Here is a 15,288-nt window from a genome sequence, read left to right on the forward strand (position 1 = left end):
GTTTTGTAAAAAAAACGTTATAAATTTTTGAAATAAAATGTTTCAAATCTATAACCTCTTATTTTATTAAAATTTTGATGTAATCGATATAGACGTAAGTTTTGTAATAATGGAAGGAAATGACATGCAGACCATAAGACAGGACATGAAAATCTTTGAAACATAAATATAAAAAGATAATGACATATTTGTATTATAATCATATTAATTTGTGACTTTTTTTTAATTTCTAATCTGAAAAAATTAGTTTTATTAGCTAAATTGGTTAATAGATGATTCCCAAGCAGTCATTAGGAAACTTCCTCAAAATAAATGACTTTCGTAACCTGTTAAATGTAAAATTGATCCTAAAAGTTAAAGTCCTTAATTTTAAATACCACAAAATTATAACATAATATACTAAATAACATGAAAAAAAAGTATTTTGCTATATACGAAGAAATTTTCTTCCAAATTAACACAACCAAATTACCTCGTGAATGATTGTCGTGACGATGTTAATTACGCTTCAAGGGATACAATACAACATTCTCTGTAACTTAGATAACAATAACAACATCGATAGCAAAGATCTTGTCGACAATAAAATCACTAGCAATGTTATTACGAAGTAGTCTCGTAAAATATGATGTTGTATTTAAGGTATTTATGTTGCAATACAAGATATACTATATTCAATGTATATAGATATATAAAAAAAGGTATAGAGATATACAAGTTTATTATGGTATAAAAGATATATGTTATAACATGTGCAATAGGTAATTCAGATATAAAATCTGTACTGTATAACTAATAGGTTATATAACTTCTAAAGTAATTAGAACATCAAATGTTTAAAAGGCATATATCAGGTACATATGGTATATAAGGTAATTTTTAAATTAGCCATTGATTCTTTTCTGCAAAGTCACAGGAAGTCTTATACAAAAAATGAGCAGTGTGCGGAAGCCAAGTGAACAAACACACCTTTGGTATTGTTTGGAGACAGCGCACCAACATTTGCGATGCAACCTTTCATCTATTATAAAATTATTACCCTTGCTATTTTCATATTGTTATATTTACATTTATCGTATTTATTATTATCATTATTACTATTATTCACACAAACACACACACCACACACACAGACACACACACACACAACACACGTATATATATATATATGTAGTAAAATAATGATGGTCTTTTACCAATATATATAAATGTATATATAAATTATATATTTATGCATGTAATTTACTAGGCAAGAAACGTATTTTTTTCGCTAAACTGTGGGAGATCTCTTTTGTTCTTTTTTCTATAAAATTCACAAACACAAAACCGAAAAATTGATTTGAAAACCTGAATAATACAACAAGGAAAAAATGAAATACTTTTTGAAAATTTATCTTAAATATTTCATTTTATTATTTCTAATTTTCATAAATTCTTGTTTTCAGATAGAGCAAATTATTAAGTTTCACAGGGCCTATACCCGCAACGTTAACAAGAGTTGGACAAGACTTGCCTGCTACAATGAAAAGATGACCGTGATTAAGAGAGTTAAAGTTGCAACTTCTGCCTTGGACTGCATTCGCAAATGCCAGGTATGTTAATTTTATTACAGAACATGGAACTTTTACAAATTTATATTGTATTTAAAGTACTTTTATTCCAAAATATGAAATTTTTTTGACAATTTGTTGACATCTTATTGGCGACGTTTGCGTTTTGTTGATACACTCAAATTTATAAACATTATCCCTGTTTATGCCGGTAATGCTGAAAAAGAATAGTAAAAAAAATTGCGAACTTCAAACACTATGCACATTTGCATTGGACAATAATAAACTAATGAAAAAAATAACGAATAAAAAAAACCCAGAAAGCAACAAACATGAACCTGAGAGGAATCAACTACATGACATCACTTGGAACTTGTTCATGCGTTCCAAAAATGAACGTCTTGTATAACATAACCACTAATCTGACCGGAGGATGCCTGTCTTACGTTGCTCACAGTCTGTATACATTTTAGTTCATCACTATGCCTGCACTAACGTCCACCAAACTCTGCAAAACGCAAACCTGATGACGTATTTTCAGCGCATTGGACAGACAGCATTCAAAACAGGCCATTACGCGATAACAACACCTGACGTCATAGCTTACTTTTTCCAAATATATCTTTTCTCAAATTATATTTATTAAAATGATTAAATTCCCATTGCGTTATTTAAAAATTTGAAAAAGTTTTTCAAACAACCAAGATTGTCCATCAGAGTTCGACTACATAATGGAGTACCACAGATGCTACAACTTCCAATTCACCTGGTTGCTATGGAACGAATCCAGACAGAGCTGCAACAATTTGCTCAATTCACACCCCGTTATTATTGACAACAACACTGAAAACTCAATTGTCCGCGCCTATTCCTCCATTGATTATTATTGTTAGACAAGTTTTTATTTGTTTAATGGTAACAGTAATGGGAATTTTATTACTACATTACTCTAAAATAAGGACAACAACAACAACAACACACATCACACATGTTGCATGTGGTAGATGGAGATCTTTTCGCGTTCGAACTCGGTCATTTTAACGCACAACCAACCACCTTACACCTTACTCTATCTTGCCGATAATTATTTTTATGTGGATTCATAAACCGTTCAGATACAAGTTTGAATATGATCTGGACAGCTGGATATGGGGTCAATGCTACCAATAATAAAACAATTTTTTTCTGGTCACCCTATCCAGGCGAGTAATGGTTCACTGATTGAAATAGTCCGGATAATATAAAATTGATGAAAAATTATCTAAAACTTGTGAACATAAACACAAACTAAACACAAAATAAATTTTTCAAATAAAATTATTCACTAAACAAATACAAAAAAAAATTTTGGCAGAGAAGACCAGACCGGTAACTTATTTTTCCTGGCACGCCAATTGCCCAAAACCGACGTACGACGAAAAAGAATACTGCATCCTCTACTACCTGACATCTGTCCGCGGCTGGATCGACATGCCCTGCGATAGCGGTGCTCACCACGTTTTGTGTGAAATCGATATTGAGTGATCTGCAGGGGCAGAGGTGTAGCCCTTCCCCCCAAAAAAAAAATTTTTTTTGGTTAGGATTAATAAAACATTTTAAAATATATTGGAACTAAATTTTATACATTATTGTTAACTAGTTATTCTTACATAAACGGATACTAACATTATATTACAAAACCGGATCTATCTGTCAATTGTGATTTTGATTTGATTGTGTTTTCATTTTTACAAAAATGAAACTCATTTTTCAGGTTTAAATTCTTATTGATAGCTAGAAGAACGTCTGAATATTTGAAAAGATTTTGAATGAAACGTTTTTTGGTCATTCTTTGATATAATTGCAAACCTGCTTTATATATAGTTTTTTTATTCATATCTATTACCATGCTTATCTATTTGGAGCAAAACTGTTGTAATAAAAAATATAATTAGAATAAAATTAAATTTAACAAATTTTTTATATAATTTTTCGGTGTTATTTGTTTTATTCAGTTCAAGTTTGCCAAAGGTCATAACATTAGGATGAGTTTTAAACGTTAGGTTTAGCCAGAAAATTACAAAATCTGTGCTCCTCTTGCAAACAAAATTTGGCTCGGTCTATGTTAGTCATTAAGAAAAATAGTTGCCAGGATAAAATGAAGATTTCCCTTATAAAACACAATGAATGACTTCAATTTTGATCATGCTTCCATTAAAACTTTTATTGAAAAAAAAAGAATAGGGCGATTATTGAGAAATAGTATAAATTTTTAAATCGATTTAAAATCAAATAATATTTTACATAAATATCAAGATACATGAAAATAAATTGAGGTAAGCGAATGCTTATATGTAAATACATACATATAAGTACTGTAAAAATAAAATTGATGATCGATTAACCCTGGTAAATTTAGATTTCGAAACAGAAAGTTTTATTATGATAAATAGTTGCAACATTAGAGTTAAGATAAAAATTAATAATGGAAATTATCTTTAATTCGATAATTTTGCTTTTTCTACTAATACTAAGAATTTTTCATCTATCTTTACAATTGAATGAAGGGTGGTTATCTGGAGCTTATTGCTTGCTACAATATAGTCAAAAGTCAATAATCAAAAAACCAAAAGTTGTTTCGACGATTCTATGGACATTTTATTTTATTATGGACATTTAAAAATTGACATTTTTATTATTATGGACATTGAGGACATTATTATAAGAGTGAAAATTTTGTCACTTACTGGTTAGTTACCAATTTACAAAAAGAAACGTAAATAAATTAATAATTAAGAAAACTTAATCATTTTTTGGAAAAATTATTTTTCCTATATTATTTATGTTTCAAAGTGATTCGTCAAAACTTAAAGTTGAAATTAAACGTTTGACTTTTTTAAAATATTTCGCAAATTTAAAATATTTACAATAGTCGTTGAAAATATAAATTTTTTTTTGAAAATGAAACTCATACAATGAGGAAATTTTTCTTGAGAGGCATCAACTACGTGAGGTCCAGTCATTCAGGTTCATGTGTTCCAAAAATAAAAGTTTTGTATAATGTAACCACTGATCTGACTGGAAAATGTCTGGATTTTGTTGTCCATAAGTTATTTAAAAAATAAACTTTAAAAGATGTTTTTACCATACCGTTAAAATGACTATTTTTGGCGAATCGAATCAAGCCAATTTATTGAATCAAACAAGTAAATGAAAGAAAACATTCATTTTAAATATTACTTTCAATTTTTCAAAAGATCGCCCAGATAAATTTGACTACGTGATTGAGAACCACACGTGTTACAGATACTGACTCAAAGCTAACAGTTGGTCTAACTCGAGATAATTCTGCAAGAATCTTCCAAATTGTCATCCCGTACTGCCCAAATTTTGTAAAAACTAAACCCTTCAAATTAGAAAACATTTTTGACTACAGTTATAGAAAAACATTATTAAATTAATAAAAGTATTTATTATTTGTGATAAAATCTTTTGCTTATGATCTAAACTGCATTAACGTTAAGATTTTTAAAAAAATTTTAAATTGCTGAAATTTTTAAATTGAAATAATAATTGAATTAGAAATAGCTAAAACTTTAAACAATTTTACCTGTAAAACAGAGTTGATGTAGATCTAAGGGAATCTAAGGGATTGGTTCTGTCGGATCTAAATCCGAATTCAAGATGTGTGCGTGCAATCCGAGTTCCATTTTATTTCAACCACCACCAACTAACAAACCAACCAAATCAACCAACCAACCAGCTAACCAACCAACCAGCCAGCCAACCAACCAACCAACCAAATAACCAACCAACCGACCGACCGACCGACCGACCGACCAATCGATTGATCGATCGATCGATCGATCAAATCAATCAATCAATCAATCAATCAATCAATCAATCAATCAATCAATCAATCAATCAATCAACCAGTTAATAAAATCAAACTAACAAACGAACAAACTAATAAGCAATTATTCAACCAGTAGGTTTGAATAAAATTCATTCAAAATCTCATTCAATTAGCACTCAAATGTATCAATCAATCTTTGAATATATCAATCAAATATTCAATCAACTTTTATTACAATTAATTAATAACCAATCAACATAGATTTCTTTCGATCAATCGGCCAATCAACAAACAAACTTGTAAGAGCTTACTTGAAGTTGTTAATCTTTACCCTAGTTCAAATAAATATCTGATTATTTTTATCGCCTGCTGTTTACAAATTTCCTCAAAAGTCACTGAACATGCAACATACAAAAAACTGTTGTCTGCTACTAGAGGTCTACGCGGGAACACATATCTGTTCCCTCACCTGCCCCTTCTGAAAATGAATTTTACCTCACTCGCACCCATTCCCTCATAAGTCTTCCCTCACCCGCCTCCATTCCTTCACAAGTCTTCCCTCACCCGCATTCATTCCCTCACAAATCCTCATTTTGCCGCACTCATTCCCTCAATAATTAAATCATTATTAACAAAGACAATAAAGTATCCTTAGTCAGAGTATTATGTAGTACATTCCATGTATAATTTTTATTATAAAAACAAACAAAAATACTGGTTAATAACAGTTAGTGTTTCAGTAAATTGTTTGTAAATTTTATACCACTCTTTGACTGTTGAGAAAAAGCATCTGATCAACAGATTTTGATTTACCAAATACGTTATTCGCTGACTTTCGGAAGATATTAATTTAATGACTGCCGATTTGTCCATATTTACCAAACTGCTAACACGAGGTCGTCGAAATAAAAACAAAATGAAAGAAAATAGAACGTATTTATCTTTGTAAAAAGACAGATTCTGTATTCAAGCTGCATACTTAATATAATTGGTCACGTGTCCTTTCGTGTTATTACAATGAATTATTAGCTTGAATAGTTACCAGCTAGACTAGGGCTAGAAAAAGTTTGACACTCTTTGTGGGGTGGGATCGACCTTGACCTTTTAGATAACTTTTAGTTTTGTTAAGTTTGTATTGAGTAGGTCACTAATAAATTCAGTATCAAATATATTATTGTCAGATGTCACAAAATTATGGTTTTTTCACAATTTTTGACAAAGAGACGAACAAACAAATATCCTGTTTGACATAAACGAACACTCACACGCTTTTAATTCAAATTCATAACATTCGAAAATACAATAAAACAAAATTAATGAAAATAGTTAAATAAAGAAACATTTTAATGATGTTTTACAGTCGGATGAGTTTCGAATATTGCTTTTCTTTTGAAGTCACTTATTTTGGATGAAATGATAATGAAATTTTGCACTATGTGTCAACTCGATCTGGAAGCGTTGTGTGATGTGTTTGTTTAGTTAGGGATTGGGAGAAGAGTAAACAGTAGACAATCGTATCTTTTGTGTTGTCTGAAATTTCCAGATGAACGATTTGGTTGACCATTCTTAAAAAAAGCAGAGCATCCTTTTATCTAATTGAAACTTTATTTTATAGACTGTTACATTTTCATACATTGCGTTTTTTCAACCAATCAGAATATTTTTTAAAATCAAAAACTTACTTTATTCGTTTCAAATAATGTTAATATATTACAATTCGTTTATTTTTGTCGCATACTTTTCACATAATATAATAAATTTAGGGAAAAAATCTTACAAGGCGATAGTTTTTGCGTCAATAAGGGGCCGTCCATGAAGGATGTCAGGCTTCAAGGGGGAAGGGGGTCCAAATATTTGTGACACTTTTTGACGAGGGGAATGGGGGGAGATAAATGCAAGTGTGGCGTCCCTTTTTTTAGATAAACAAAACATTAAATAAATTTTCTTTCATATATATGCGCAAAATAAATGTTGAAGTTTTCAAGCGAACAAATAGCTCATGAATATTAATTAAAGGAGGAGTCAAATTTAAATGCCATTGTTAAAGTTTACCACTATATAGGTGTAGAAGTTAATATTAATTCGTTATATTTTAACTAAGGTAAAGCATTTAGATATCAAACTTTCGTCATATAAACTTGTCATTCGTTATTTTGATATCAATAAAAAATAAAATGCATAAAACAATTACATTGTTTAATGACTCTTCACTAAAAGGGTAGCGGGTAAAGTTTTGTGACATGCTTATTTTTGTGGGGTTGGCCGATTTGTGACAGTTAGTGAAACGGGGGAGGGAGTCAAAAAAACGTTAAAAAAGAGAGACATCCCTTATGGACAGCCCCTAATGCGTTAATACTGCGTTAATGATGCGTTAACGTTGCGACGACGATGAATGAAACCTATTGTCCCTGTAAGAGGAAGTAATACAAACAAGTAGGCTACAAGCAATACAATCACGAAATAATTGTTGTAGCTAATGAATGGATAAAATACAATTGAGTGAAAATCTTCTGGCGACCAACAATAAAATATATCTATACAATCATAAAATATAATGATACATAATGATACACGGATATATCTATTTATAATGATGTTAATATATGATGATGAGATGATTTATTTTTGTATATTTTTAATGGACAACATTTTGTTTATAAAGAACGATTGTGCCTTGTACCGTTTAACTGAAAAAATTTGCATTACAAATTGTTAAAATGTTACATAAATTTTTTTTAAAATTAATGAATATTATTTTGATTATTTTTATTTAAAACTATTGTAACTAATAAAATGACTAAAACTGTTTTTTTTAATAATACTGGTACAATCGGAATTTGCGAGAAATGAGATTAACATTCAAAAATACACGAAAGCCTACAACAGCTAACAGTGAAGAATCAAAAAACTTCAATCTGCTATGACGATCAGATGAAAGGGTTGAAGAAATTGAGAGCTAAAACAACATTGCACTGCCTCGACAAGTGTTTGGTATGACATTACAATGGATTTTTTTGTAGCTAACGACATTTGACGATAAAATTTTTTAAATAATCTGAAAAAGAAGTAATATTTTATATGAAGTTACTTTACAAACCAATTAAGAATCTAAATTTTGCCGTTCTTAAGTAACAAACAATTAAAAATTTGAATTTTGTGACTGTTTTACTGCAGTCAGCCACGATCAACAACTTGAGAGGCATCAACTACGTGGCATCTGTGGCCTCTTGCTCCTGTGTCCCAAAAATAACTGACGTCTGGTACAACGTCACCAACAGTGCCAATCTTCCTGGATGCGTTTCTTTCTGTGCACACGGCAAGTTTTCTATCAAAAAGTTTGTGTGTATAATGGTTTGAAATTAACCGTTCTAACTTTAAAATTATTTCCAGAATGTCCCAGGAGTTTCGACTACGTGGTAGAGAGCCACAAATGTTTCAGCCTGCAGACGAGTTTGAACACGTGGTACAACTCGAGAACTCTCTGCAACAACCTCCTCTCCTCCCACCCTGTCGTTATTGAAAGCTCCACTGAGATTCGCGCCGTCCAACTCTACGCCCTCAGCGTTGAGAAAGGTCGTTTTCAAATGTTGATTTGTTTGATGTGGCATTCTTCCAACAGAATTCAACACACTTTTCAACATTTTATTAAACACACATCAATTCATAAACTCTTCCGAACAAATATTTTTAAAAACACAGAAAAAAGTATTCAACTCACTCATCATGAACAATGAGCAAAACATACACACACAAACACACGCGCACGCATGCACGTGCACAGATTTCGTACCATGCATTCTGCCAGGGAATGTCAACACATTTTTCATCTGGACGGCCTCCTCTGTAACCTACAACTACAGCGTAGCACGCCCTTCCTTTGGTCTCCATACCCAGGTGGTTGCTAACTGTACCGTTTGAATTGAAATATTAGATTTTAACGCTTTTTCATTTTTTTTTAAATAAGAATAACCACAAATTTGAACGTGCACTTGCGAGCAATCATTATGCACCTTTTAAACTATGAAATCCTAAATATTAGCAACAACTTTTTGCTTGTTTCTTCTTCCTCACTGTCATGCTACTCCGACAATCGCAGAACTGCTTACAGATTCAACTTCAACACGACGTACATGCAGGTTTTGAACGCACGCTCGAGCACCGCATCACACGTGCATGTCTTAGAGTTTCACACAACGTAAGACATGCCATTCCTACCGGCTGAGCGACTTGAAATACGTAAAAAAAAATTATTTTTTACAATCACTTCAATCGTTCGAGCAGCTCAATACAAGAAGATGGTGTATTACAGGTGGTTGAGTGGAGAGCCGAACTCGCCAGCCAACTGCGTCTGCTTCACTCTGGATGTCAGTTACTTCGGATGGGATGATAACAGATGTTCTAAAACCCTCTGCACTGTTTGTGAGATCGATTTGATGTTCTAATAAAAATAAGTTTATTTTGGGTAAGAAAAATGTATTTTGAAAAATGAAAATCTACTTGAACATATGACGTGGCTTCAACATGGTATGTGTATGATTTAATTTTAGCTATATTTCGTAATTATTAGTTCAGATGTTCAGATAGCACACACACAAGCACAAACGCACACACACCTTTTTGTGTAGAATACATACAGCACACACAACACACGTATACATATGTAACTTATTTACAATTGGTTTCCTTTTTTTGAAAATCTAAATGTAAATAGAATTACTCTGAATAAGTTGTTAGCAGCCCAAGAACCATTATAAAATTATAAGAGGTTATCACGATGGGAAATTATTTCGTAGCCAGTTTGTTGGCAACACTCATGATGATGGCCATACACGACAATCAGACCGACCAGATGATTTAGAAATTGAACGATTCAACCGGTTTTGAGAGAGTTTCTACATTTCAGAAAGGTTACAGCAACCTCATTGCTAGAAATAAATAAGTTATTTATTATTTAGCTAAGAAAGGCTGGAAGTTAAAACAATCTATGTGATTTTATTCTAAAGAAAAAAAAAGATGAATAATACGAAAGGTCATGACTTTGTAGTTTCATTTCTTTTTTGGCAATTTTTGACATAAAATGTTTTTTATCTGTCAAAACAATGTGTTATACTGACTTAATTAAAAATACTGCTCAAAACCAACTCATTTGCATGACACATGAAACAAACACCTTAGTTGAATTCATTAAAATTAGGAAAATTATTTGTTTATAATAAATTTCCAAGAGGAGGCCTATTTACTAATATACAACACTTTCTTATGGGTTCAGGCCCGCCGACAGAAATTTCGGGCCCCTAGGCTGGACTGTGACGGGCCCCCCGATGACCGCGGAAGATAAACCTCTAAAGTATCTTATTTTAGGTTACATGACATTCAAAAAAATTCGCATATCATATACGTATACTACTTGTACCTTAATATTTATAATTTAAGATTGACCGATATAGCCAACAAAAACAAAGTATAGTTTTATTCAGTTTTTATTTGAAAAAAAAAACATTAAAGTTTTCTTTTTAAATTAAATATCCAAATGTAACAAATCGGTATTTATTGTTTTAGAAACAAACTCTCCTTGATTTGGCTAAGGCAAAATTGTTAATAACATCATCAAAATTCAATAACTTTGCCAAATCATGTTCAATCGCCAAAGTCGCAAGACCGTTCAATCGTTCTTGTTTCACAGTTGACCGCTGCACACTTTTTATTTGCTTCAGCTTGCTGAATGTCCTTTCAGCTTCTGCTACAGTTACAGGAACTGTACAAAAGATTCGTAAGGCAATAGAAATATTTGGAAATATAGATTCCAATTTCAACTGATAAATTTTATTCAGCAGTTTTATGGAATGAAGATTTTCACTCTGTATGGTATCCGAATAAATTGATTTTAGACATTTCACTTCATTAATTAAGTCACTGCTGACATCTTTGTCATATTCTTTGCAGAAATTAGAACATTTCTTTTCCAGATCACTTTCTCCAAGTTCTGTAAATAACCACAAAAAATTGAAAAAATTGTTAATATTTCTAGCCATATGGAAACGCTCTGTTAAACCAGATATTATACTATCGATAAGTTTATAGAAAACGTTCACTTTAAAATCATCATCCACTTCATGTTGTGCACTTTCTTCTGGCATATGTTGATTTTCATCATAAAAACGTTTTCGTCGTTTTTGGCGTTTTTCTGGAAGTTCTGTTTCACATGAAATATCCGACGACATAGTTTCTGCTGTTATTTTGGCTTCTGCTAGCAATAAGTCCCATTTTTCACGTAGATCCTTCAGTTCCCCAAGAAGAATGTCGATGTTTTCTACTTCTACATCCAATGTGGCTTTTCTGGCTTGAATAATTTTGTTTCGATTGTTTATAGCAACTAAAACTTTGAGCCATATTGTAGCCATTAAAACACACTTGAATAATTCCATATAACGCTCAATTCCTTGCAATTCAGTCTCACTTTCTGATGACAAATTTAATTCTTTACATTTAATAATAGCATGTTTGATAATTGGCAGGTGCTTCGCAATCGGTTTCACACTTTCCAAACGTGCCGACCATCTAGTTTGAGAAAGATTATGCAGTGAGCATCCAGTTAATCTCTGTAGAATTTCCCATCGTTGAAGACTGTACGCAAAGAAATTGTACAACTTTTGAACTATTCCAAAAAAAGTTATAACGTCATTGCAACATTCTGCTGCATGCATACCGCACAAATTTAAACTATGGGCACCACAATTTGAAAATTTCGCTAGAGGATATGCATGTGCAATGATTGATTGTGCTCCTTTGAAGTTTCCTGCCATATTTGAGCCGTTGTCGTATCCCTGACCTCGACAGTCATCCAGAGAAATTTTGTTTTTCTCCAGTTCATATTTGATCATATCTGCAACATCCTGGCCAGTTTTTTTGTTATAATCAACAAATGCAAGAAAACGTTCTTTGACCGAAAATGTTGAGTTGCAGTTTTGTACATATCTCAGAATGAAAGTACTTTGTTCTGTATGAGAACAATCTGGTGTAGCATCTACCATAATTGAAAAATACTTAGACCTTTCTCTCTCTGCCAAAATATTTTGAATAACTTTTGAGCTGCATGCTTCGATAAAGTCATTTTGAGAATCTGCTGATAAGTAATGAACCTGAAGGCGTTGTCCAAGTTTTTGAGATTTTTGAACTTTAGAAACATGCTCTTGTAAAAACGGATCAAACTGAGCTAACAGTTCTATAATCCCAAGGAAATTTCCATTATCATGGTCATCAATTTTGTTGGAAGAACCTCTGAATGCAAGTCCTCTTTCACCCAAAAATAAAACCACTGCTAAAATTCGTTTAAGCAATTCTTTCCAGTATTTTACTTTTGTAGCAATTTCTTTATCATCTGAGACTCAAACACCTACAGATATTTGAGGTTTAATTTGATTGTAATTTTGATTGAAGTTCAGTTTAAAAAAACTAGACAATAATATCCATTTTATTGCCGTGAAAATATTTTCATGAATTGATTGACGAGAACAAAACTGCGCAAACACCACACGCACACGCGCACACATATAGGGAGATGACAGCCGTGATGACATTATCGTGATGAAATATATGAAAACAGATGATGAGATGATAATTCAGATGATAAGATGATAATTCAGATGATAAGATGATAATTCAATATTTAAACAATGATAATATTTTACAACTGTTTGCCCATGTCTATCATTTCTTTACTATTAATTTAATGTCGGAGCCAGAAATTTTTTTGGGAGAGGTAGTAGTAGTAGAAGTAGTAGTAGTAGTAGTATTAGTAGTAGTAGTAGTAGTAGCAGTAGCAGTAGCAGTAGTAATAGTAGTAGTAGTAATACTGCTCTGCTGGTTATTCAGAGAGCATGCGGTCATACATGTTATTAATAGCACAGCTGATTCGTTGATTGATTGTTGTTCATCCGGCAATCAACGCCTATTTCAAATTTGTTCATTGAATGCGCTTCAACAAGTTCATTTGGTAATGAGTTTCTGGTATTTGCAACTCCATTGAATAAGTAGTTCTCTCTACCTCTGGTGTCTTGTTAACTCTTAAAAATATTTTAAACTGTTACCTCGCGTTTTGGTTTGATTATGCTAAAACGATTATTTTGTTCAAATTATGCATGATTTTAATTAAATCTTCTTTTTTTCTTCTTTCCACCAAAGTTGTTAATCCTAATTTTTTAAAACGATCTTCGTAAGCTAAGTTTCTTATAAATGGAACCAACTTTGTTGCTCTGTGCTTGACTCTTCCAATTACCTCGCTATCACCATTTAGACTGATACTGCAAACTCAAACAGTGGTTAGAAGTGGAATAGAAGTTAGGTATAAATTACGAGGCAACTTATAATCAAATTTTTCAAAAGATTTTTTATTTGACCAAGCATTTGGTTTGCTTTGATTGATGCTGTGATGACTTGATTTTTCCATTTTAAGTTATTTGAAAAAAATCACTCCAAGATCTATCTCGGATTCAGATTCAGCAAGAAGTATTCTATTTATATACAGTGGACACTTTTTATTACCTGATCCGTACTGCATAATAGTGCATTTTTCAATGTTGAAGCCAGTCCTGCGTCTATTAGAATGCCTCCTTCAAATCGGATTGAAGTTCGACTACATCGTAATCTGACGATATTGCTCTCATGATTGTGGTATCATTTGCAAAGAGTTTTGTTGTATTTTTCAGTTTTGTTGGTAAGTCATTTATGTAAAATATGAAGAGTAGAGGACCAATAACAAAGCCCTGAGGAACACCCCTGAATATTTCAACCCACTTTGAATTTCACTTTGTCTTCTGTTTTTAAGAAACAATTCAATCCATTTATTCCATAAGCATTTAACTTAGCTAATAATCTTTTGTGTGGAATAGTATCAAATGCCTTGGCAAAATCAAGCAGGACTACATCCACTAAAATAGAATTATCCAAATGATAGGAAATACAATTTTTTTTATTATTCTTTAAAATTCAGGATATGACAGACTCAGAAACTGTTACAGCATGCAAGACAGTAGTACAAAATTAAACAAATATGTAAGTAAATAAATTCAAAAACGGAGAAAGAAAACTGTTAAATAAAAAATAAGAGTTGAAATTGTGAATGTAATAAATGCCAGTTTTCAAGATGTGTTTGTACTAGAAGACGATAATAAAATTCCATCTTTTTTATGTAAATAAAAGTAATTTTGAACAGTTTATAAATATGATGCCTGATGATATCAGTTATGAGATTGTTTTTGATGAACTTAAACAGCTCAATGAAAACAAATCTTGTGATGTTGATAAACTGCACCCAAGGAAACCAAATGGCAAACTAAGATTTAATTGACTCTTTCACTGTTTGCTGACTATTAAGATACTTTTAAATAATTTTGCGATTATCCTTAGCTCGTTCAACTAATGTTTGCTCATAACGAAGACGTGCTTTGTCAGATTTTAAATGTTTGCAGAAATCTTTATATTAATCACGTAAATTTTTATTCTTCCATTCACTAATGTTATTTTTATATTTTAGACACTTTTTTCTGATATGTGATTTTAAATGTGAGTTGATCCATGGAGCTTCTATTACGACGTTTTGCTGCATCGACTATGGGTACAAAAATGTTGATTATTTCACTTAGTAATTAAGAAATTCGTCATACATTTGTTGTACAGTCATGTTATCAAACAATTTAGTCCAATCTACATTAGATATCACTCGAGATATTTCCCTAAAATTTTTTTTATTATATACAAATTTGTATATAGATTTTTGTTGAACTGGGCTGACATTTTCAATAACAAAATCAAAGGACAAAATGAGATGACTCTGAGTTATAGTACCGAGAACAAAAATTGGATCTACTGAACAAACGTTTCCTGATTCCGTTGTAAAAATCAAAT

General features: G+C 31.7%; 3 protein-coding genes across 3 annotated transcripts; 2 read left to right on the forward strand and 1 right to left on the reverse strand.

Annotated features, from left to right (window-relative positions):
• Positions 1–494: 494 nt before the first annotated feature.
• On the forward strand, positions 495–2,760 carry HELRODRAFT_178470 (hypothetical protein; the record flags this gene model as incomplete). The annotated part of the gene is made up of 5 exons (XM_009026566.1): positions 495–599; positions 1,446–1,592; positions 1,871–2,006; positions 2,256–2,438; positions 2,666–2,760. 5 exons carry the CDS (start codon positions 495–497, stop codon positions 2,758–2,760), a joined length of 666 nt encoding a protein of 221 aa, XP_009024814.1.
• A 5,556-nt stretch (positions 2,761–8,316) lies between these two features.
• Positions 8,317–10,723, forward strand: HELRODRAFT_178471 (hypothetical protein; the record flags this gene model as incomplete). Its single annotated transcript, XM_009026567.1, has 7 exons — positions 8,317–8,376; positions 8,560–8,720; positions 8,786–8,958; positions 9,167–9,279; positions 9,425–9,521; positions 9,667–9,800; positions 10,580–10,723. The coding sequence occupies 7 exons, from the start codon at positions 8,317–8,319 to the stop codon at positions 10,721–10,723; spliced, it is 882 nt and encodes a 293-aa protein (XP_009024815.1).
• A 229-nt stretch (positions 10,724–10,952) lies between these two features.
• On the reverse strand, positions 10,953–11,198 carry HELRODRAFT_153250 (hypothetical protein; the record flags this gene model as incomplete). The annotated part of the gene is made up of 1 exon (XM_009026568.1): positions 10,953–11,198. A coding segment is annotated over one exon (246 nt), but the record flags the coding sequence as incomplete, so codon positions are not given.
• Between the last annotated feature and the right edge of the window lie 4,090 nt (positions 11,199–15,288).

Source organism: Helobdella robusta (genome assembly GCF_000326865.2).
Source record: "Helobdella robusta unplaced genomic scaffold HELROscaffold_48, whole genome shotgun sequence".
NCBI lineage: Eukaryota > Metazoa > Annelida > Clitellata > Rhynchobdellida > Glossiphoniidae > Helobdella > Helobdella robusta.